Raw genomic sequence first — 24,024 nt, 5'->3', positions numbered from 1 at the left:
CTGGTCCTCTCCACCAGCTCCTGATGGAGGTGACCAGCTCAGGTTTGGGTGAATACCCCCGACCTGCTGCAATTAAGGCAGGAGAATCCTGCCACAACCTGCTGAATCAGGGAGGGACAAAGATGCTCTTCTTATGAGTGGACTGAGATTATGAATAACCATCCTGCTTCCACTGCAGATGTCTTATGCAAGGTAATACCCACATGCTCAGATGCCTAATTTATGAACAGGGAATAAGCCATGTTCCTCTTGCAAAATATTGGGAAGAATTAGTCATATATATTAACCTCACATTGGAAAAGCAATGGTGGAAGGCATCATGGACAGCAAGGTGGAGTGAATTACTGAGATCTCTATTAGCATGTTAATATTTATTTAAAATACATGGTTGGCAAATCTGACTGTCAGAAAATTTGCTAATAATGAATATAAATGAGGCACAAGCAGACACAGCAACTTAATTAGAAAAAAATGAACTATTACTGTTGTCCTGAATTTTTTCATCCTTTCATAATGTTGATAAAAAATTCATGAACACTTCAGGCAGATCAGTGATGGGCCAAAGGCCCTTTAATTTATTATGGCAAGACATCAACATGTGAAATACGTGCCTTCACTTTCCACTTCACAAACATCAGAAGGGATGGAATTCGATCAAGCAGGAAAATCAGGCTCTTTACTCAGCAGCAAGATGGGAGAGAAATTTGCTGTTTCCCACTCTAACTCCTAAAACTTCTTATCATTACCACACCTTTAATGTGGAGTAATTTGAGTTTCTCCTCTAGCTTCAAAGATAAATGCAAGGGAGATTTCAATTTGGATTACTTGCAGGAGTGTTGTGGTTGGACTAGGAAGTCCTTGTGGCTGCTTGGAAAAAGCAAAACCTCCCTCCTTGGCTTGGTCCTCAGTGTACCCCATCACTTGTGAGTGAAGAGGGACACGACTTTTCACTCACTGTGGCACAAAAGAACAAGGCAAATATGGCTGAAGGTAGAAGTGGGAGAAGGGATTGATTACTCTGAGGTAATAAATATCACCAGCATAGCCCAGTTACATTATTCAGTGGTATGGAAGGAAAATGATTTCCAAGAAATTATAAGTCTATAAACACTTCTCTCATCCTGGTAAGACAACAAATGGGTGGTGCAACTCTCAGCAGGGATATTCATGTGGTACCTCAGCTCAGATTTTCTAGGTATTCATAAATAAACTTCAATATGCGTCTTGACCAGTGTCATTGTCTCTATTAGTCCATTATTAACACTATCATTAAGGTATGTGGTGGATTTTTTAAGAACTTGGGGCTATTTTGCATATATAAAACAGGACACTATGTCTTAGGTTTGGTGCTTGCATGATTCCCCTCTGCTCTGTCAAACACAGCCCCCTTGTTTCCAGCACAGCAGCTGCACATGAGGGACTGGATTTCTGGAATGCAGGATGCCTTCCAGCATGGAAACAGGATTTCTGGAATGCAGGATGCCTTCCAGCATGGAAACTGGATTTCTGGAATGCAGGATGCCTTCCAGCAAGGAAACTGGATTTCTGGAATGCAGGATGCCTTCTAGCATGGAAATGGGATTTAATGGCAGCTCTACAAAATGAAGTTTCCAAAAGCCCTCCCAGTGGCACTAACAAGACCCTGTGCATCCAAAATCCCACCCAAGAGACCCTTGGGCCATGTTGCCTGTGGAGCAGGAGGAGGCAGCACTGCTGAGGAGGATGAGGACCTGGAGGTTTCTGTGCTCTGATCACACAGCTCTGACACCATTCTCTCCAGGCCTGTGGAACATGAGGTGCAGCAAAGGGCACTCACCCTCTTGGTGTAGTCCATTGCCTTCAGGATGGAGAGGTTCAGCATCTCCAGAGAGGCCAAAACATCTTCATAGTCTCCCATGTGGTCAGCAAAATAGTCTGGGAAAACCAAGAGGGACATGACAGGAACATGCTGAGGAAATTTAATCCTTCAAGGCTGCATGACAGCAATGTCTGTTTATTGGTGGTAAGGTAAATGTGAGAGGATGGTTTCATGGACATTTTTATACTCTAAACACCGAGACAAAGTCACAACTTGTCCTGCAGGGATGGGAAGTGGTGTGATTCCCAAGAAGTTTGGGACCATTGCACAAAGGAGGTGCAAGGCCCAGTAGCCCCCACTGAAAATAACTCATGCCCACTTCTGCATTTCATTGTATCTGGTCTCTCCCCTCCTGTTGCAGGCATAGAGGGAGAAGTCTCAAAAGAAATCCTCTTTCCACTCCCTTGACATTCTTTACCACCCAAAGCATCCAAACTCCTCTCAAGTTAAACCCAATTTACATGAGCTGAGTCTGGTCTCACATCTTTCCCTACATTCCTGTCACATTTGCACCTCAGCCAATGACCAGAGGCTGAACAAGCTTCTGAGAGTAAAATGTGCCTCCAGAGGAAGAAGAGAAGAAGAAGAGAAGAGAGAAGAGAGAAGAGAAGAGAAGAGAAGAGAAGAGAAGAGAAGAGAAGAGAAGAGAAGAGAAGAGAAGAGAAGAGAAGAGAAGAGAAGAGAAGAGAAGAGAAGAGAAGAGAAGAGAAGAGAAGAGAGAAGAGAGAAGAGAGAAGAGAGAAGAGAGAAGAGAGAAGAGAGAAAAGAGAAAAGAGAAAAGAGAAAAGAGAAAAGAGAAAAGAGAAAAGAGAAAAGAGAAAAGAGAAAAGAGAGAAAAGAGAAGAGGAGGAGAGCTGCAGGCTGGCCCCAAAGCACACGTTCTCCATGGAGAGGGAGCCCACCCTCCCTCTGTGCCACCCTCGTTCCTCTGCAGGAGTGGAGATCACCCCAGGCTGCACCCCCACCCCAGCAGGGGCCTGGCACAGTCCCAGCTGCCCCTCACTGACACAGAACACAGTCACCACTGGTGTGTCCCGGGGCTGATGGCTCCCTGACACACGTGAACACAGTTCTCTGCTGGAGTTCCCACGTCCTGGAATTCATGTTTGTGATGGGAACAGCAGCAGAGGAGCAGGACAGCCAGATGTGCAGGGAGTTTGCAGCACAGACCCAAAGTTTCCCTGTTTCTGGGTGACTGACACAGAGTAGAGCTGAAAGCTGTTCCTTAAAAGCCACCAGTGCTGCTCCTCAGCACTGAGACACGAAGCTTCACACTGAGGTGACATCTCTGTGGAGTGCAGCAAGACAGAAACTTCAGGAAACAACTCCACTAATTAGGTTCTCTTGGCTTAATTAGAAGTGCCTATAGCTATTTACAGTCTGAGAACATATCCAGAGGGAAGAGGATTTTGGCAGAAAGAGGAATGTCACAGCATGACTGACAGCAGCTGTTTGCTGTTCCACGATGAGCCAAACAGCTTATTCTCATTGCAGGGTGTTTATTTGTGTTGTTCTTCTGACTTCATTTGGGAAAGAAAACCTGAGCAGATCTGAAAGGTGAAGACTTTTTGTAAATCCTGAAATAAAAAGCTGGACTCACACATTTCAGGAGAAATGAGCTGCTGTGGGCAGAGCACAGCCCTTGAGCCTGAGCAAGGAGCACCTGGGAGCAGAACAGTGTGGGCTTTAACAAAGTTAAAGCTGCTTTAGCCTCGTTAATTCATGTGAACACCTGAGATCAGCTCTTCCAGTCCTACAAGGTCCTTGCTCAGGGCTGCAGAGGCAAAAGTCAATGTTCAGAGGAAGAGCATCACTGCCACCCCAGACTGGTGTGGGAGGGGTGGGTGCCCCACAGCTGCCCCCAGGAGATGCCATCACCCTGATAGTCTGTAAGAGGTTGATGTGCACCCCCTGCTCGTGGAGCACACTCAGTTCTCAGGACACTTTGCACCATTGCATGACTGTGCACTGATGGAATTAGAAGTGGCAGGTACAATTTGGCTCCTGTACTCACATTTTCTGGGCTTATTAAGAGCTCCTAGCTATGGCTGGGAGCTCCTCTGCCAGTGAAGAGCTATACAACCACCTTTAAGTCAATCAAGCTGCTGGTGATTGTTACATTCCTTGGCAGGAAAAAAACCCAGAACTTTTTAAGATGCTGCCTGATATGGATTAACAGCCATATCAAAGTTATCACATAAGCTGCAGGGCTCAAGAAATCCCTTTTAAGATGCTCCCAACATCTTATAATACACAACCCATTTCCAGAGAGACACCACAGTTCCCATTTAGCCAAAATGAGGTTTTATGTTTAAATTAATACTTGGAAGAGAACAAGCAAACAAGAATTTGCAGGCAAGGGCAGGAACTCAGCAGATAACAGATGCAGGCAGGAGCTTGTGCTGATCGATCCTTCCTCCAGCTTTCCCAGCTTCCCACAGGAGGTGATGGGTTTATCTCCCTCCTCTCCCAGCAGCTCCACCCCTGGGAGAGGCAGCAGATGGGTGACAGCCATGTAATTTTCTGATTTTATCAGAGTGATGGAGAAAGCAGTGTGGGGTCAAGCAATGCCGTTATTACCCCTGGATTTCCTGGCAAAGTTGATGGTACAAGCTGTGGGGTTTTGATTTCTTGGTCAGCTGGCAGGGAGCCCTAACACAATAACAGTGGAGTGATGGGAACAAGCCCATCATATCATCAGCAAACCAAAAGGATTTTATGGAAGTCTTCGTTTCTTGCATATCAAAGCAGGGATAACCAGCAGAAAGGGGAAATGTTGCTGCTTTTGCTGCAGGCCTGGATGCTCAGAAAGGTGTGGGCAGGAGTTAAGCACTCCAGGAGCAGAGAAACCCCGGGCAGTGTCCTGTTGCAGGCAGACCCACAGACCACCATCAATGGACAGGTCTTTCAAATATCAGGACAGGTGCACAGGCACACAGCAACCACCTCTCTGGCTGCACAACCCCCTCCCAGCTCCCTCTGGAGGCTTTAACTGGTGGCAAAGCAGTGAAGGTCAGTGGTGAACACCTGCTGAGGGGGCTTTATGTCTTCTTCTGATCCTGGCACAGGAGAGGAGCAGCAGAGATGGATGAGCCCTCTGCAAGGCCACACAACTCTGCCTCCTCATCTCTTCCCCAAAAGCTGGGGTGCAGGAAACATTTCCAATACCAAGCATCCACGAAAAAACACACCCGAGTGAGCAGCACGAGACATCTCCCACTGAGGCAAAGCCCTTCAGGAATCCCGGCAGGAAATTCTCCCTTTCTGGCCAAGGTGTGGGACAAAACATTATCAGAGATTTTCTTTTCAGCCTTTAATTCTGGTGAGCAGTGGGAGGTGCAGTAGGAGAGGTGTACACCTCAGGCAGCCTGCTGGAAACATGGAGGCTGGCCTAAGGACAAACATGTCATGGGTACTGCAGAGGGATGAGGGTTTATTGAGCTGCAGAGCAGAGCTGGGAGCCATGACACCTCCAGAAATTAAACTCCAGCTTGTTCCTGAATGGGAGCCAAGCACTTTGATCAGCTCTGACCCCATTTGTGCTGCAAGAAGATGAAGAAAAATTTTGCCAATTTTCCTGTGGCATAAGGGGCAAAGCAGCAGGAGGGCTGAGATTCCCCCTGCCCTCAGCTGCCACAGCACTTTGTGCTGGGTTTCATGCATCCTTCAGAGCCCCACATGCAGCAAGGATTGCTTTCACCCCAAAAAAAGGGCCACACTCACCACACAGCTCCTTGGTGTCCACATTGCTGGCAGAGGGGGAGAACAAGGCAGGGGAGGAAGCAGGAAAAAAAGAGAGAGAAAGAAAGAGAATTTTAATGTAAAGGACAGATGATGGCTACATTTAGGATTCCTGCAGGCTTAACCCCAGATACCCACCTGTAATGTCACCCACCCTCTGGGCATTGCCCAGCCACCAGTGTGGACAAACTGTGCAGAAGGAAGGGCTGGTGCCACTCAGGGCATCCACCCCCCACTGCACCTTCAGCATCTGTGCAGCTGGAACTGGTTCACACGTTATTTTGGATATTCCCTGAGGGGCAGATGGGTCCTTGTGCATCCTCCCCCTGCCCAGAGGGAACCTGTGCTTGAGGGGGACCCAGCACACCTGACATGAACTGCTCTGACCTCCTCCCAAACATCCACCCTGGCAACACCCTGGTGAGGCACTTGATGTGCTGGCATTTGGCACAGGAATGTGCCAAATGTGCCCACTCAGTCAGTAAAAAAATCTGCAAAATTTACTTTTCTAGATGGATCAATTCTCCTGTTTCTTCCCCTGCAAAGCAGCTCCTGCCCAGGACTCCCTGCAGACAAAACTGCACCATTACTTCCTAACACACGAACATTTAGTTTACATAACAACATCTCAACAGACGACCTGCTTGGGAAATAAAGATTGCTGCTAATCTCTTTGTGCCTCTGATTCCCACACAATTGTTAGTGCCATTCAAGCACCAGAATGATCTCTTAACAGAATTATATTTTATCAATCCATTTATGTCCTGGAAAAGTTATTTCTTTAACTAAACTCATCCCTGCTCTGTCTAACCTGTCAACATAAGTGGATTAGGGAAGGAGAAATTTTCAATAGCACTTTCATTGACAGCATCTCCTGCAGCCCTGCCTTGATCCCCAAATCAAGGCAAACACCAGCATCAGGCCCTGGGAGATGCTGCCTGCCAGAAAGGTGCCACTGACCTGTCTGCTGCTGCAAAAGCACATTCCTGGAACACAGCCTTTTGGTGAGTGGTGTTGGTCATGTGTAAAGAAGTCACCTCTTGCCTCAGAGAGGTGCAGGACACGTGGCTGCTGCTGGCAGACAACAGAGCTGGGTGGGCAGCACGTGCCTCTCTCTGCAAAGGCAGCTTTTGCACGACTTTATCTTCATTCTCTTCAAGATTTATCATCTTTCTCAAACCCTGCCAATACTTCACTGAATCCTACAGAACCCCCTGGGGGTGCTGTGAGCTCTGTTTCCCTGGCTTGGTGTTCTCATGCCCAGACCCACTGACCATGCAGACACAAACCCACCAGCAGAGCCCAGCCCTGACCCAGGAGCTCTGGCAGCCCCAGTGCCCTGGCAGCACAGAGCCTCAGCAGTGCCCAGGCAGAGCAAACCCAGGGGAACCCCTTTCCCAGCTGGCACAGCCCCGTGCCAGCCTGAGCCCCACGGCTGCGGGTTCATCAAAGTTCTCTCCAGGGCAGGCCCTGGGAATTCACCTGCAGCTCTCAGGCACAGCCATGGGAGTCATTTGCACATCAGCACTGTCCATAAAGTGCTTCAGTAATATTTTTCAGAAGACAGTGTTTATAAACACCTGCTGAAGTGGTTATGGGTTTGCAGCTAGGGCACGTTCCTGAGGAAAAACGTCTATTATTGTATTCCACATGGTTTTGCATTGTAATAATTGATCTGCTGCTGCCAAGAATGGTCTTTTATTTCCTCACATCTTGTCATCCTATTTAACTGAATTGTGCTTGAATGTTAGCTTGTCTGAGAAGTTGTTTTTAATTTTAAGCCATCTTTCATTAAGAATAAGATGAAAGAAATTACTGAAGTCACAAGCTGACAATAAAAAAATATGATAATGTTCAGATGAAAATTTGTCAGGAGAAATCAGTGGGTACTTGAGCAGGATGTTTCCACCCCAAGGAGTGTGCCTGCTGGGAACATTGCTGGCACAGCCACGGCCCCCTTTGTGTTTCTGGGGCTGTTCCTGCCCACTGTGGGAGCTGCACCTCTGACCAGGCAGTGCAGGGCATGGGCAGTGCCCAGCTACAGCACCAGTTATGAGCTGATCCAGTGGTTTAATGCTTCAGTAACTAACCCCCACCACGGGCTATGCCAGGAGGATTTTATCATGTAAATAGTCAGAATCTGGGTTTCAAGCCCCGTGAAATGGGAGGTGGCACCTTTGTCATCCCCAGCCTTTCATCCCAGAGCTGCCCTTCAGAACCTGTTTTTGGAGCAGCCACGTATCACAGGACTTCTCAGCATGAAAACATTTAGGTGAGAATTAGTTACTGATTTTTTTTCAGCTGCCAAATATTCAACATTCCTGTATGCCACAACAAGCTAAAAAGAAAAACGGCAACAAGTTGTTTTCGTGTTCTCAGAAAAAAAAAAAAATTAAAAAAATCTTTCAGCCAGAATAACACTTGGCTGTGAATTAGCTTTCAATTTTAACTGTAATTACATTGATAGTGTGACTAATTCAAGAGCTTATTGAAGCCATGATCCAACTAAGCAGAATATCATAATGTTCAAGTTTAAATGAAGAAATCATTAAAGATTTCTGTGCTATATATTTTTTTCTGCATAGTAAAGGCCACATCTATCTGACCTCTCTCTAAAACAAAAGTCTTTCTTTCAAATGAGAAAAAAACCCCAAGAAAATCGAAGTTGTTTTGGTTTCAGGCCTTTTCTCTGTTTTCCAGCCACTGAGGCTGTAGCAGCACAACCTGGCACTCCCAGTCTTACCAGGGATGTGCACCCTTTGAGGTTATTTTCCAAGGCACTTTGAAGATCCTCCATCTGCCATTTGAGACCTATTTGCTCCAACAGAGGTACCAGGCAAAAACAAGAGCTCAGATTTCAACCCTTCTGAGAAGTCAGAGCCCAAGCCATGAACTGCTTTGGCCACAAAAAGGACTGTTTATCACTCACAATGTGATAGTTTGACCAGATAAACATACTGGCAATAGGGAAATAGTTTTCCTTCTGGTTCATATCCAACTATTTCAAAGATTAAGAAAAGACCTCAAAGTGTGACACCACTCCTGTGCATGTGGGAGTTTAAAGAGTGACGACCCTGCTGTGAGAGCATCTCCTCCGTGGGCTTAATTAGGGGAACTTGCCCAGAGAGTAATTACTGCTGCGTGATTAGTGAGAGGAAGAGACTGCTCAGAGCCATGGCTGTGCCTCTGTGTGCTCCAGAGACAAAGACATTTCTCCCCCCAAAGCCCCACCCAGCAATAAATTGCAGTTTGATGACACCTGAGCTAATGAGGATCCCTGGGAAGTCACATCTTTCCATGCCCTGTCCCTGATTGCAGATTATCCAGTGGATGGGCTTTTATCAGTTTTCCTGTACTGACTTTTTGCTGCTTTTCTTTTAGAAGATTTTTTCCCTCCCTGCCTGCCTTTCTTGAAACAAGATGCCCCCTTTGACACTTGGTGGCAGGGAGCAGGCACTGCCAGACAGAGGACAGGCTGCAGCAGGGTGTCCAACAGCCCAAGGATCAGGGGCTCAAGGTGAACATCCCAGAGCCAGACCCCGGGGGGTGATGGTACCCAGTTACCTCCAGGTCCTGGCTCAGAAGCTCCAGCCACACTGATCCAGACCAGCCCAACACTTGGTTTGAGCAAATCAGTGTTTTCCGCAGGGAAAAAAAAAGGTATTTCTGGAAATCCCCCCGGAGTTATTTGTGTTACCTCTCAACAAGCAAGGCCAGCCCAGCACAGGGAGGGGTCACCCAGAGAGCATCCCAGGAGCTCTCAGCATGGCAAAGCCAGGGATGTCCTGGCCCAGTGCTGCTGCTGACCTGCAGAGGACCCTTCCAACAAACACAGCTGTGACTCTGCCATCCAGCATCTCTCCCTCTCTTTCCCAGCACCTCCTGCCTCCCCAAGGCCAGGCTGATGGCCTCTGACTTGCTGTCATTAACACACTTCTCCAGGCTCCAGCCACGGAGAGGAGAGGAGAAGTTATCTCAGAATGGGGGAGATAACAGGGAGGAGCAGAGTGTGAAATTCCCGTCCTGGGTTCCAGCTCAGCCAGGGGAAAGGTGTCCCAGGCTCTCCCAACAGGCAGCTCAATCAGAACCACGATGGCAATTCAGAAGTTGCAAATACATCAGAGTCTCATCTTCACACTTCTCATGCAAATATCTGCCTGGATGTGCTGCTCAAAAGCTGCTCAATGCCCCACGGCTTCAGCTGAAGATAATCACCCTTTTCCTTGGGCAGATGAAAGGTTTGCATCAGCAGCCCCACGGCTTAGTCACTTCACCAGCACAGAAAATGGAGGGCTTTTTTTTTCTGAAATCACGTTCTACTTTTATTTCCATCTTCTATTCACAGCTTTGGGTTTGCTGCAAGGCTTCAAACGAGCACGGAAACAAATTATCCTCTAGCATTAGCCACCTGCAAAACTCATTTTCATTTAGGAAAGACTAAAAAACAACAAGTGCAGCTGGAAAATATTATTACATTTGATGATATGGCTTCTAGTCCCAGCAGCAACAGTGCTGTGTTATCTTAACACCTCAGAAGTGCAAAATGTGCACCCAGATGCCTGGTAAGGGGTCACAGATGGTCACTTTTGATCATTAGTTTCTGAACTCAATTAAACATTTTTACACAAGCCCCAGAGCGAGAGAAATTATTCCAGGCAGAGCAAGCAAAATACCAAATACTGGATGATGGCCAGGAGCTGAATAACTTCAATTCTAAAGAATTAAGTAACTTTCCAAGCCCATCATTGAACCCTTCTGGAGAACCCCAGTAAATTCTTCCCAAGACCTACCCAAGTACCTCCCCTTCCCCTGCCCACTTGCTTAAAAAAAAGCCCAAAACACTCTTATGGTATGACTTAAAAATGGACTTCCAAAACCTGAAGTGCCACATGCAAAGGAACAGCAGAAAGCATATGTGAAGGCTGTCCATGCCCAGAAGGACGTGGAGCCAACTGCAGCTTCAAACGACACAGGCAGAGGAGGACTCAGAACATATGTCACTTCTGGCTTCCATCTCCTGAGCTGTGGCAAGCTGGCAGTCAGGGCTCTGGTGCCTGCCTTCTTACTTTGAAGGATGGTTTTCTCTCTTGCCAAATGTCCCTGCTTCCTGCACGACACAGATTTAAAGTGTATTTCGTGGTGTGCTTCAGCAGGGGGAAATCAAAGGTGCTCGTACTGGTGCAGGCACAGCTGCCCTGCTCACTGTTCAACAAACAGAGAGAGCAGTGAGTCTGAAAAAACCCAGCAGGTCATTTAGCTCTGCTTTTTCCAGCAGGGCAGAAAGTACCACCTGTCTGAATTCCCAGAGGGAATGGAGGAGAGCCCGTTGGCATGAGCTGAAAAAGGTTCACCACTCACTCCAGACAGGGGCTTCTCCAAAATTCCCTGTTCTGTGAAACAGGCAGGGTTTTGCAGAGTCCATTTGGATCACCACCTAACTGGGACACTTCCAGCACTGGAGCACCATGATTTAGATTAAAGCACCTACAGAACAGCTCCCACGGGGACCCTGAAAGGGAGGAAAATGCTGCCTTCTCCAAAGCAAAACTAATAACTTTGTCCTTCCCTTGGCATGTGCTCCATCACTGAGCACCTGGGGAGCTCAGCACGGGCCTCTGAGAGCCCAGCAGTAAATCAGGTTTTCTCCAAAGCCCTGGTACCACAGAGAAGAAAAAACAGGGACAAAGAACTGCCCAGAAACAGAGAGAAGCAAAAGGAAGACAAGAAGGATTTTTTATGAAGTTTCACATATGGATTTTGTATTACAGAGTCTCATCACCTGTGGTTTGGGATTGTACATTCCATGTACTTTGGGAGATGGTCTCTTTCCTCCTACTTGCCCTTGCTATGGGCAGGATTTTCATTCCCCAGTTTGAAGGTTGAAATCTGGTGTCCTCAAGGATGTTCTGCTCACCTAAATGCAGGGTTCAGCACCTTCCTGCTCCTGGCACCTCTTTCCTTGGGATTTAGGCAGATGATGACCAAGACAGGGACAGTTTTCCATCTTTTCCACACTGTGACAACCACGGCTCATACTGCTCAGCAAGACAGAAGGTGAGCAGCAACAGGGCTGCACAGCAAACCTGTATTCAGGCTCATTTTAAATATTAATATTTCAATATTTAAAATATTTTAATAATAATATTTTCATACGGCTTTCTCTGCAGTTCCTTGCCTTTATGAGCCATCTGCATTCTCACTAACACAGACACTGCCCAGAACCAGTTTCCAAACCAGACTCCCACGTTCACTGAAGTGCTGATGCCCAAAGCTGTGTGCTCTGCAGCTCGTGCTTTGCTCCAGAGCACTGGGGCAGCAGGCTCCTCATTAAAAGCCAGTAATCTGGAAAATGCTGATTTTTCAAGGTAAACTGAACTGACCTTCAACACAAACAAGCACAGTAAATCTGGCAGGCTCAGAGCAAAACACGCTCCTTTACTCATCCTGCTTCAAGGCTGTTCCCTCCCTGCACGTGAAGCTGGTGCAGAGTCCAACAGGGAGCACAGGATGGATTGTTCTACCCACAGGAGCACAGGATGGATTGTTCTGCCCACAGGAGCACAGAGAGAAACCAGGAGGTCCCAGCTCTCCCTGCCCAAGCCAGCCCAAAGCATCTCAGCCATCCACATCCCTCTCAGCATCACAAAAGATGCTCCTCTAGGTGACCTTCTGGCACGATGGGAAAGGCCAGGAGAAGACCTTTACTCCCTTCTCCTCCTCCTTGTTGGGGAAGGCCCTGGGCAGACCCCTGGGCGTGGCTGGTGGCTCTCCTGGGACAGTCACACCCTCACCTCAGGGCCACTGTGCAGCCCAGGGTGTAGGGTCCACAAGCAGACCTGCCCACTGGCATCCTCCCCACCATGGCAGAGCCCGAGCTCAGCTCAGAGCAGCTTTCATGCCCCCTCAGTAAGGTGTCTGTGTTACAAACCCTATTCCAGCTCTGACTGCAAAGGAAAAGCAGGGGGGAAAAAAACATGGTTAGCACTAAATCCTGACTCCTAATTGATACCTCGTGAGGTTGAATTCCCCAGGTGGGTTGCTCTCCCTTTGGAGAGCAACAGGTCCAAAAAAGCAACTTGCTCCACAACCAGTGTGCTGCTGGAGTGCAGAAGCCCTGCCTGGCAGTGTGGGGCACAAAGGGGCTGCCACAGCACTGGACACGAGCAGGAATTGGGGCACGACAGGAAAATGTCTCTTGTCCAGCCAGTGACCCTCAATACGGTTGCATTTCTCTTGTAGCAGTAATAAACCTCATTAAAATGATGCAACAAGGCTATTAAACTTGCTAAATACAATCTCTGAAGCCCCAAACCATCCCAGCACAGGTATGGATGCAGCAGCTGGAGGGAGCTCTGCCCCCTGTGACCCCATCTCTGCTGATCCTCTCCCATGGGATCCATCCCCACCTCTCCTGGCACAGCCCCTTACCTCCACCACGCTCTCACACTCATCACAGTCCTCAGTGAAAGGGGTTTGACGTGGATTTTCCTGGCTTTGAAAAAGGGAAAGCTCTTCAGCAATGACAGCTCACACTTTGTCAGGGGCTCCCACGAGTGACCCCTGCCAGCCCCCAGGGACCCCCCTCCCCTCCCCAGGCGTGGGCACGAGCTGGGCACGAGGGGTGAGGAGCAATGAGCTTGGGGCTTGGTTTGCCTGTGCTGGCAGAAACATTCCTGCTCTTGCTTGTGTGGCTGATCAACCAGCAAGGGCACCTGTCAGGGGGGAGGACAGAACACTGCTTTTTGCAGCACAACTCTGTTTGTTTCCTTTCAGGGACTCAATATTTACCATAAAGATGAAGGCCATCACAACATAACACATTATTTGCTGGTTTCTCATTTTCAAAGACTGCTGCTGTATTTCAAGGCTGGTTCAGCTCCTCACTCCCTTGGCATACTGATGTGTTCTGCAGCCACACACACTTATGAAACACGGGGTCACAGCTAACCCAAGCCTCCCTGTAACCCAGTTTCCTACATACAGCCAGAGGTAGAGGCCAGAAATAGCACAGTGAAGACCCCAGTTGCCTCTCCCCCATCCTCAGAAGGTCCCAAGCTGCAAACCATCCCCGACACAGACCAGATGCTTTCTGTCATCAGTAGTTTCAAGACAACCAAAATAACATCTTCTATGTGGTGAAGATTTGACAGAACAAAACACCCAGCTCCAATCATCAAGGGCACCAAGAAAAGTGACTGAATATGGATAAAAATGAAACCACGCTCTGGATGTTGTTGGAAAACATACTCTAAGCTCTCGCTAGTTAAGAGAAATATATGTCACTTTAAAAAAAGGCAGGAGCAATAAACTGGCACCTGCAGAGCACCAGCCATTTGTTTGTTCATTCAGCAGCAGCTGCAATGTGGCATTTCAGGCTGTCAGTTGGTGCCACCCCCTCTGCTCTGCCACATCTCCAGGGCTGAGTCTGGGCACAGCACATGGGCTGGGCTCAGCATCAGTGGGGTTCTGCCCTCCTGCCCTCCTGCTGCCATAAATTAGCATCCCCAATGCACCACAAAGGTGCAACTGTCCACAAAGGGGTGACCACGAAGCCAAATCCCCAGCAGGAGAGCCCTGAGGGCAGAGCTGGGCTGGGACAGCACTGCCCTCTGCAACCCCCCTGCCATGGCCAGCCGGGCCACCCAGGCTCTGCATGTCAAACACTGGTGCAGTTGTTCATGCCCATAGAAGAAAATTTGGGGTATTAAGGCGAGATCCTCTTGCATCTCTCCTTGTACCTTGTAAAATCACTTCACAGCATATTAAAATTAATTATTGTCTTCTCTCACTGCTTTGACACAGTTGGCCAGAACCTCTCACCACTCACTCACAAGTGAAAAATCTCTTGAAAAGCTCAAGAAAACTCTGAACAAGATGACAACACAATAAAATGCCTGTTTATAGCACAGTTAATATCCTGAAAAATATATCAATGCAGCACACTGATTTGCTAACCTTAATCAAACGGTTCCTAAGCACAGTTGCCACCTTAAGTAAAACAGACATTTAATACAGTATGAAACATTTTCAAGTCTCTACAAGTGCCAAATTCCTCATAAATTGCCTCTAAACCCTCCTTTTTTTTTTTTTTTGATGGATGACTTGTTCTTGAAAATGTCACTCTGCCCACAAGTGCATCAAAGAAAACAGAAGGCAGGTTTAATTACAGCCTACAAGCAACTTAACTGCTAGGTGGAACGGCACTTCCAAGTTTATTAAGTTGATGATCACTACATTCACACTGGGGCCCAGTGTGTGCATACCCGGGGTTATATCCCTCTGGTTGGATTTATCCCTGGGCAGTGCCAGCCAAAACTGGGACTACAGGCCTTGGAAGGCTGGGTTGGCCATGCCATGGCCAGCACAGAGGCACCACAGGCCACCCTTTTGCTCTCAGGTTTCCCACCCAGGGTGATTTTTTGATGATGATATCATCGTGGGGCATTGAGATAACGGATTATTTAATTTGGACATCCCGGCCCCACGCAGAGCCAGCCTGGATCCTGCACCACAGCCCACCTGTAAACCCAGCTCTTCATCTCCCCGTGCATTACACAAGCAGTAAATACAGCAGTTAACAGCACATCTATTTTGTTGTCAGGCTTATTCCAAGTGATCAGCCTCGAGACAGCTTTAAATACCAGCTGTTTGCGTTTGGACCGCTGGGTAATGTCAACCCTGTTACTGGGAGAGCTGCAGTTTGCAAAACAGGGATTTCCTGCTGGAAGAAAAATATAAAATAAATAACAGGAAGGAAAAAAATGGTTTCAGGCTATGATGCTCATTCCCAAAATCATGCCATAGCCTTCCTGTCATGGAGTGCTCACTGAAGTCCTTTAAAAACCAAAGAAACAGAAAGTTGTCCAGAAGGGCTCCCACCCCACTGCAGCAAACACAGGGGCACCAAATACCCCTGCAGGGAACCCGGGGGTACCAAATACCCCTGCAGGGAGCACAGGGGCACCAAACACCCCTGCAGGGAGCACAGGGGCACCAAATACCCCTGCAGGGAGCACAGGGGCACCAAACACCCCTGTAGGGAGCACAGGGGCACCAAACACCCTGCAGGGAACCCGGGGGCACCAAATACCCCTGCAGGGAGCCCAGGGGCACCAAACACACTGCAGGGAGCCCACGGGCACTCCCAAAGCTGTGCTGCTTGTCAGTGCCCACCACAACAGGGACAGACCACGACAGGCATGTGAATGCAGTGATAAACGAGTTATAAAGGTGGACAAGATTTAAGCAGGCACAACAGGGACTGGAAATCTGCCTGGATTTCAGAGTGTCCGTGCTGGAGCCTGCAGGGCTGAGTGACCCAGGGAAGAGCCACTTCCATAAGGGACTGAGGCCCTTTCCCCACGGTGCTGCTGGGGTCCTGCTCCTCCCTGGGGCAGGAAAGCCAAGGGATGCTGTGATTTTTCACTTTCACAAAAGAAGGCCAGTGGCACAATAACTCTGCCTTGCAGCAAAACTATACTTCAGCTGTTTTTTCACACACTTCCCTTCACTCCTTGGCCCTCTCATATCCATCAAAAGAAGTAATTTTTAACCCCTCATTATTTCTTTTAGCTCAATTTTCAAAGGAAACCATTAAAGCAAATAAATACTCTTTCCTTTTTTGGGAAGCAGATGATCTCTCAGGTTTTTATGCACAAACTGTCAACAGTAAGGAACAGCCTTTTTTGACGAGTGAATATTTAACATTTTGCCTGTTTCTACTTGACATGGAAGCCTGGGCTAATCTGATTTCTGTTTGTAATCTCTGTAATATTGAACTGCAAAAAGACAGGGGTAAAGTAATTGCTTGGAGCTCAGCTGAATGGTTTGCTAATTGCCAGAAGCAAATGGCAAGATATTGAGAGCATGAAGTAAAATTAAATCAGCCTTCTCCTTCTTTCAGATTTTGCAGGTATCTTGTTTAACACCAAGGTTATATGTAGGAGAGGAAGAAATCAGAGCATCAAATGTGTATGTTTGGATATCTAACACAACTGGCAGGGAACTAGTAAAAGAACAGTGAAGTAAGAAATCCCTGGACTCTGTTGCTGTATTTTCCTCAATATCTTTGTTTCTCCTGTATTCTCTTCTCCTGCCATTGGAAAATGATATTAGAAAATCTCCTGTTAAATCCAGTCCCAAGGCAGAGAGCTTGCTCTGCCTCCCAAGCAGCAGCTGGACACCTCTGCTGTTTGGTGCTGGTGCCCTGTGCAGGTTTACTGAGAAAAAAACACAGGGATAATTTTCTAAGACTGGATTTGAAAGCAAAGTTTCCAGTCTCTTTGAATGCCTACATGACTCAAACACAAGTGGCTGATTAGAATGAAAGATCTCAGTCACTTTTACGGTTTTAATGCAAGATTTTGGTATCTTTCCATTCCCTGGAAAACTTCTAATACAGAATGGCCCTGCAGTGTCAAAAGAAGGTGCTGAGCTGCAGTGCCAGGCAGAAAACTCTGATGTGATGTGATCCTTCTTCCCTCCATTTGCACAGATAAACCCTCCTGGTCCTCGCCCTCTGCAGCAAACCCCAGCCTGCTGCTCCCAGCCCAATCTCTGGCTGTCAGATTAAACAGCTCTCCCCAGGGATCCTGCAGAGAGCCTGCCCGGCAAAACACCTGGGAAATAGGATTAGAAACAGAAAAATGTTCTCAAATGTTAGTTCAAACAAGATTCTCTGCAGTTTTTCAGCTTTGTGTTTCTCCCAATGACCTTCCCAGCGAGTGATTTGTTTTTTAAGCCCCTTTTCTTTGGTGAGGCTGAGAGGTTTTGTAGCTCTATCAGCACAGCACCAGCATTGGAACCAAGTATTTCTTCACTTAAATGAAAAGTAGAGCACAGTACAGTTTAAGTGACACGTTGGTACAGAGAAGAATAAGCTAGGACTAAAAAACATCTTCCATATAAACAAAATCCACCAAATGCCCATGCTCTTGAGAGCCAGAAATTAGAGCCAGACATGTAATTTTTGTGCAATCATTTTGTCCCTTTCAGAAGAGACAAGAACTGTCTCTTGAATCAGTTAATCAAAACCTCAGCTGATTAAACAACCCGTAGTTTGTTTCCCAGAGAGCTAATTGAGAACATTTGATATTCAGAAATGAAGTTGGTTTCAATGGGCACAGCCATCTCCACAGTGCAGGATTCAGCTCCCAGACAAATCTGGCACTCCACTGAATCAGGTTTGCAATGCAAATAGCCAAGATTAGGGAGGGGGAGAAAAAAACAGGAAAAAAATACTCAATCATAATCATCATTGTTCCTTGCCCAAGAAGTGAAAGCACTTTCTGTTCAACCTGGAGAGCACTGGGCTGCAGAAACCTGGAGAAAAGAATGGGCAGCAGAGCATTGCTCCAGAAGTGTCTCTGGCCACAGTGGACCCATCAGATGGAATCTTCTCACACCAAAGGACACCAGACCTGATGTGGGTTGTGGGAAGGCAAAGCATCTCAGAGGATGTGCCTGGAGTGACTGTGGCATCCAAACAAAGCACTAACAATGGACCTTTTCCAGCAGCAGGACAGGAGGACAGCAGGACAGCAGGCTGCATCACCAAAGGTACTGGAGGTGTTCAGGTCTGGAGCAGGACTGTGTGCTGGAAGGAGGGTGTGGGGAACCTCATCCTCACCTGTGCTGATGTGCAGCTCCATTTCTGCCCAGGTGGAAGCAGGGGGTGTAGCTTTAGCCTGCACTCAGCTGCTCCTTGCTTTATATTCGGGAACAGATTTCGAGCTCCTTTACCTTTGCCTCTGACCCTGTCAAACTGTCACACTGCTTTTATGCAACACCAAACCAGGAGTTTTCAGAGCTCAGAGAGCTGCAAGGCTGCTACCAAGGCATTTTAGCTCCTCTCACAGGGAACAGCATCAGTCTGGACCCCAACTACACCAGCAGCACCTTGCCAGCATCTCCTCCCACTCCTTGGCTGCTGTTAGCTGTTGTAGAGCATTCAGCTTCATAGCCATGGGCACAGTGTTTGTGTAAATCAACTTTATTCTCTGGGTATCAATGCATTTAAAGTCACAGAGAATCAAAATTCATAGATGGAAGCTATCAGACCCATTTTGAGAGCTTCTGGCCCAGCAAGTGCCCAGATGATGTTGGTAAAGCAGGGGCAGCACAAAGCTCCCCCCTGTCCTTGCTGGCTTTGCAGGTCTCAGCATGCAGGAGCTGAAGGTGCTGCTGGCAGCAGCACAGTGCTCTCGGGGTGACCTGCTCTGCTTCACAGTGGGACTAATTAGTGCAAGCAGAGAAGCTCATCAGCATCATTACCTGCTCCTGGGGTGGCCCTGCACAGCCCTGTCCCCCCAGCTCTGGAGCTGAACAGGTTGGTAGCTGCCCTGACCATATCCCACTACATCTCCCTAAAGTGATCCCAAATTAGTGATTTATAATACAGCTCCCTGTGGCATCTGAGCAGCTGAGGGTGCAGAGGAGGAAGGTGGATTCATGTTCCCAAAAGGATGTCGTTCAGCATCCCCAAGGCAGGTGACCACACCCCCCCTAGGCAGTGGCTGAAGGGATGGGAGGTGGCACTGCCAAGTGCAGAACAGCCTGGAGAACCTGAACAGCTTCAGTTCTCCATTGGCACAATCCTCTGGCAACAGTGACAGCCTGGGGAAACTGTGAAGGCTTCTGAGAAGAGATTCCACTTCTGTTAATTGTCCTCCATGCACATTCCAGCCTTTGCTGGTGTTTGCCAGCGGAGAGAAGAGCTCATTTAGAGAGGGGACAAGGGGAGAATAGAGCCATGAAAGGAAGAGCTGTGAGCCTGAGGAGAGGTAACAAAGGCAGAGCAGCAGAATGCTGGTGCCACAGCCTTGGCTCCCCCTGAATGGAGCTGTGCAGCTCCTGGCAGCAGCCCTGCTCCAGTGAGCAGATCCCTCCCCACAGGGCTGTGCTCTGCAGCTCTGAAAAATGGACGAGACAGAAAAGGGATTTTCAAAATCCCCTGCAAGGAATACATTTGTTCAGTCAACCACCACGTCCGACCTCTCCCTGCTTTCCCAGGGGCTCAGAGGTGCTTCTTCCTTCCCAGGGCATGCAGAGTGAGTGCCAGCCCAGGGAGCTGGCAGAGGGTGGGAGCTGTGGGTCTGACAAAGCAAGCTTTGTCCAGGCTCATGGTAACATCTTAATGAGCTTCACCTCTTCATTCATGAACATAAAACTTGTTTGACTTTACATTTGCCATGACTTTTTCCTTTTAAAATTGATACATCTTGTTAGGAAAAAATAAGAAGAGTTGTAGATAACTCTGCAAATATAACAGGATTTCCCAGGTAAACATTAATCTAATGTTTTATAGCCCCATTCTGCCACTAAACCAAATGTATATATTTAATTATGTGTGGCCATACATCCTTATGCACAGATATTGCACATTATTTGTGCACAGCAGTGTTGTTATTAATAGTAACATATCATTCCCTCCCCAGTAATCTTCAGGCAGCTCCCCATAAAGCACTGTTGAAACCTCCTGAAACAACAGCTAAAACCAACAGTGAAAAATCACCCAGCAACATCTTGGTTTTGCCTCCTGCTTCAGCTGGGAGGAGGGAAGGAGGGCAGACGGTGTGAGCAATGGAGAGAAAAATGCTGCTTGGTCATTGTTTGTAAGGAACAGCAGGTTTGTGAATATCATTTTGCCAAAACACCCAAGAGGAACACATGACACATTTAGGATGCTCCTACTGCCAGATGAAACAACTGGTAATGATGGGACTCACAGCACAGTTCCTGCACGAAGACACCTGGTAAAAACCCCAGCGTGGATGTTTGGAACTCATGCTCACCACACCATTAACCTCCCACAGACACTTCCCAGGCAGTCAAGGAGAAAGGAAGGAACTCATTAATGCCCCTGGGTTATTTTGGAATGTTTTTTTCAGTTCAGCATCCTCCCAAACTGCACCTTGCTGCCAACTGGTTGTTTCCCTGGGGCCTGGGCTGCCCAGGACAGAAGCACCCACTGCTCCAGTCACAGCTCCACAGCAGCACAGCTGCTCCTCCACCCCTGACCCACCTCATCTTCCCACTCCACTGCCCAGCTTTTCTCTTTTCCACTCTCTCCCCAGCTAATCCAAGCTATGAAACTGGTACAGACATTCATTTTATCCACTCCAGCAAGGCAGTTTGCTGCTTCTAAAAATACCCCAGGAAATTGAATCAACAGTTTGTAATTGGCTGGTAACAGCAATTACTAATAATAAGCAGGAACATAATTTTCATCATTTTCTACTCTAGCTGTAATGTAATCTCAATAGCAAACTTTGGTTTGCACACTAAACAAACATGATGGCCACTATGAGAAAAACAGAGAGACAAAATGGAATACCAAAAACCAGCCTTAAAACTAAACAAACTTCTATCAAATAGCAAATTACTGTAATTCCAACAGCCTCTGGGAAAGATAAAGTTAATATTGTTCCTATGTTCCCCTGTAAAATGGAAACCCCAAAGCTGCTCTCCACTCCTCCTTGCTCAGTGGCAGCAGCACTCAGAACTGCCACCCCAGCACCTGGGCATGCTGGAGGCAGCTCCTGTCCTGCCCAGCTCCCACAGACCCCCCAGTCACTGTGCAGGGAACAGGAGGCAGAGCAGGGTGAAGAGCACACACATGACCTGAAGGACTGCACTGGAGGCAAGGCTGCAGTCAAGCAAACCACTCGTTTCACAGTGAAAAACACTTTTTCAGAAGGAAGCCCTGCTCTGAAGTAGGTTTTCTGGAGAATGAGAGAGCTCTTGCACATAAGAAACAAGGAATATTTTCCTTCCCCAACCTGATGAATTTGCTGTAGGTGTCTATGCTTTCCAAATCAATAAGCAAGTGCCAATTCATGCAAGGATTTAACTTGGAAGGAGGTTCAGCTCATTTCTTTTCCTTCCAGCCAAGAACAGCAAGATGCTATGCTGCTCTCTGCAAAGCACTTGCACAGGGCTCAAAAACACCTCAGACCCCACCAAAGGCAAAGGCAAAGGCAGGTAGAGGGGAGGGAGCCTCAGCTGCCAACCCCAGCTCAGGCTGTCAGCAGGGTTTGATAGCTCAGCACAGCCACAAACTCCTGATGGAGGGAGTGAGGGCAGGGAGGTGCCACCCTTGGCTTCAGCTTTGGTGCCATGTCACACCAAAGCACCCCTAGAGCCTCCTCTGCCCCTGTTCTCCCTGCTGCTGCTGTGGCTGTGATGCTGACAGGGCAGGGTGCTCCTGGTGCAGCCCCTCCTGCCCTGCCCAGGGTCTGTGTGGGCAGAGCAGCCACCCCGGGCTGTGGGAGCAGAGCAGAGACAAAGCACCCACAGCAGGGGCTGCAGGGTTGGGCTGAGCCTGCCTCCAAGAGAGGGTCACTTCTACCAAGTGCTGAAGTGATCCCTGCTTCCCAGGGCACAGTTTGGACAGGAGGTGAAGCAGGCAGGGTCCAAGTGCAGGAGATACAGAGACATCACAGAGACAAGACCACAAATAATAAATTAGCTGGATAGGACCATGCTTAGAGAGATTCACACCATTGCCTTTTATAGCACAGCAAAGCTTTTAGATAAAGTGAAAAAGTTCAAGAGACATTTAAATGCCCCCGTGGGTAAAACTAAGCATAATTTCAGATGCTGTTAAGGATCAGGTTGCACTAAAGAAAATGGCCTAAAAAACAAACCACAAAGACAAAAGGAGTCATGGAGGCTGCCACAATGAGACACAAACCAAGCAGAAATGGAGAGTGTGCAAAGTTTTGCAAAGCAAGTTGCAGCCCTGCAGCCTGTGCAGGGCTCAGCTCCCTGGAGAAGCAGTGCTGCTGTACCCCCACCCCACTGCCCAGAGGCACTGGGAGATGGGAGAGCATCAGCATGAGGGACTTACTTAGTGTTGTCTGAGTCAATGGTGTGAAAGAGCTTCTCGAGTTCTTCTTCGTTGAGTGTCCCATCCGAAAAAAAGGCCTGGAACTCCTCCAGTGACAGCTTCCCATCGTCTGCAAACAGCAACACAGCCCAATGAGGGAACCAGCAAAGACAGGGGCAGGACTGAAATTATGGAGCATTTTTTCTCCCCTGTGTTCAAATGCTGCAGGACACTCATTAAGGGACATCTCATAGATAGGACAAGGCCCTGGGCTGAAATTAAAACAGACTCTGCAGTACCTTCTGCCATCTCCATCCACCTGCATCTTCTCACAGTCTGTCTCCCCACTCTGGACAGAAACCCAGGAAGGGGCTATAATAAGGACTTCCTTGCAACTTTAGCTGATAAGGTGACAAAGGCTTACACTTAACTGATAAATCTGGATAAATCTGATAAAATTGGATAAAACCAAACAAACTGATAAATCTGACAGATCTGTGCTCTATGGACAGGCACACAGATGGATGTGAGAAAGCCTGGAGAAAGCTCCTGGAAAGTTCAGCAGTAAAGCAACAGGAGAGAGACAAAAGAAACTTTAAGGAAACCTTAATTTACCTGTGATTTCTTGTTCAATCTGCTGGCACCGTGCTCTGGTGTGCAGCAGTGCCTGGGAGAGAATAACTACCCCAGGTCACATATTATTTAAAGTCTTTCCATTCATATCCACAGAAGAGCCATAGGCTGGAAATGCTGCCTACTTTGCAGTAGGAGAATATATCATTTATTATTTAATCAAATCAATTGTAAACTCTGTTATTTCTTTTTCAGAAAATGACGCTGGAGGACAAAATCAGCCACCTCACCAGGTACACATCAATATTTCTTCCCCGAAGTACGTCAGTCTGCTGCTCCTAAAACATACCTGCATTGCCCAGTGCTAACCCAGCTTCCCTTGCTGACCCACACAAATTCAGACTGGTGATGAACTAAGATGCCTATTTAATTGGCAATTATGGAAGGAACACAGCCAGAGAACAAAGTCTCCAGCAACACGGGGTGAGGAGGGCACCGTTTCCAGAGCACCACAGTGGTTACAGACAGGCCCAGCTGCCTGTATTGTTTTTGTGTGTTTCTTCCCCAAAACGTGCCCTCCCTGCAGCAGGCAGGGAGCAGAACAGCAGGGCCCAGCTCAGCACACGGGTCCCAGGTTTGCTGCTGCTGGTTACAGAACACTGAAGCATCTGTACTTCAGCAAGGACCTGGTTCTTGGAGCATCCAGCAGTGCCACCTGGACACCCCCGAGTGGTGACACTCACCTGCCCAAGGAGATGAAAGGAGCACGTCTGGAGCAAAGCTCCACCCACACCACCCATCTCCACCTCTGCTTTCTTCTCATCCTGACTGGCAATGCACCAACATCCAAAGGGTAACAGCATTTCTATCCCATGAGGGCTAAACACTTCTTTATATACAGAAAACTTTACCTGTAAAAACCTTAAATCAGCAACTTGTTCACCTCAAAACTGTCCTTCCACACAGAGGGCAGGCAGAAATAAATTCCCAGGAAAGTCACATAAATCAACTTACTGGGAAAGAG

At 47.8% G+C, this 24,024-nt stretch overlaps 1 protein-coding gene and 1 long non-coding RNA gene across 2 annotated transcripts in view; both read right to left on the bottom strand.

Annotated features, from left to right (window-relative positions):
* Positions 1 to 24,024, bottom strand: part of NECAB2 (N-terminal EF-hand calcium binding protein 2) — a 66,060-nt gene that overhangs the window by 10,428 nt on the left and 31,608 nt on the right. The window contains exons 3-5 of the mRNA XM_064670617.1: positions 22,449 to 22,557; positions 5,582 to 5,607; positions 1,817 to 1,914 (exon numbers count right to left, since the gene is read on the bottom strand). Coding sequence (XP_064526687.1) covers positions 1,817 to 1,914; positions 5,582 to 5,607; positions 22,449 to 22,557 — 233 coding nt within the window. The remainder of the gene's footprint in view (positions 1 to 1,816; positions 1,915 to 5,581; positions 5,608 to 22,448; positions 22,558 to 24,024) is intronic.
* On the bottom strand, positions 15,166 to 18,298 carry LOC135421840 (uncharacterized). Its single transcript, XR_010434232.1, has 2 exons — positions 18,228 to 18,298; positions 15,166 to 15,317 (listed from the first exon to the last, which is right to left on the bottom strand). It is a non-coding gene; the product is annotated as an uncharacterized LOC135421840 (long non-coding RNA).

The sequence above is a fragment of the Pseudopipra pipra genome, chromosome 14, assembly GCF_036250125.1.
Source record: "Pseudopipra pipra isolate bDixPip1 chromosome 14, bDixPip1.hap1, whole genome shotgun sequence".
NCBI lineage: Eukaryota > Metazoa > Chordata > Aves > Passeriformes > Pipridae > Pseudopipra > Pseudopipra pipra.
Note: the sequence above shows the minus strand (reverse complement) of the source record. Positions and strands in the feature narration are given on the sequence as shown.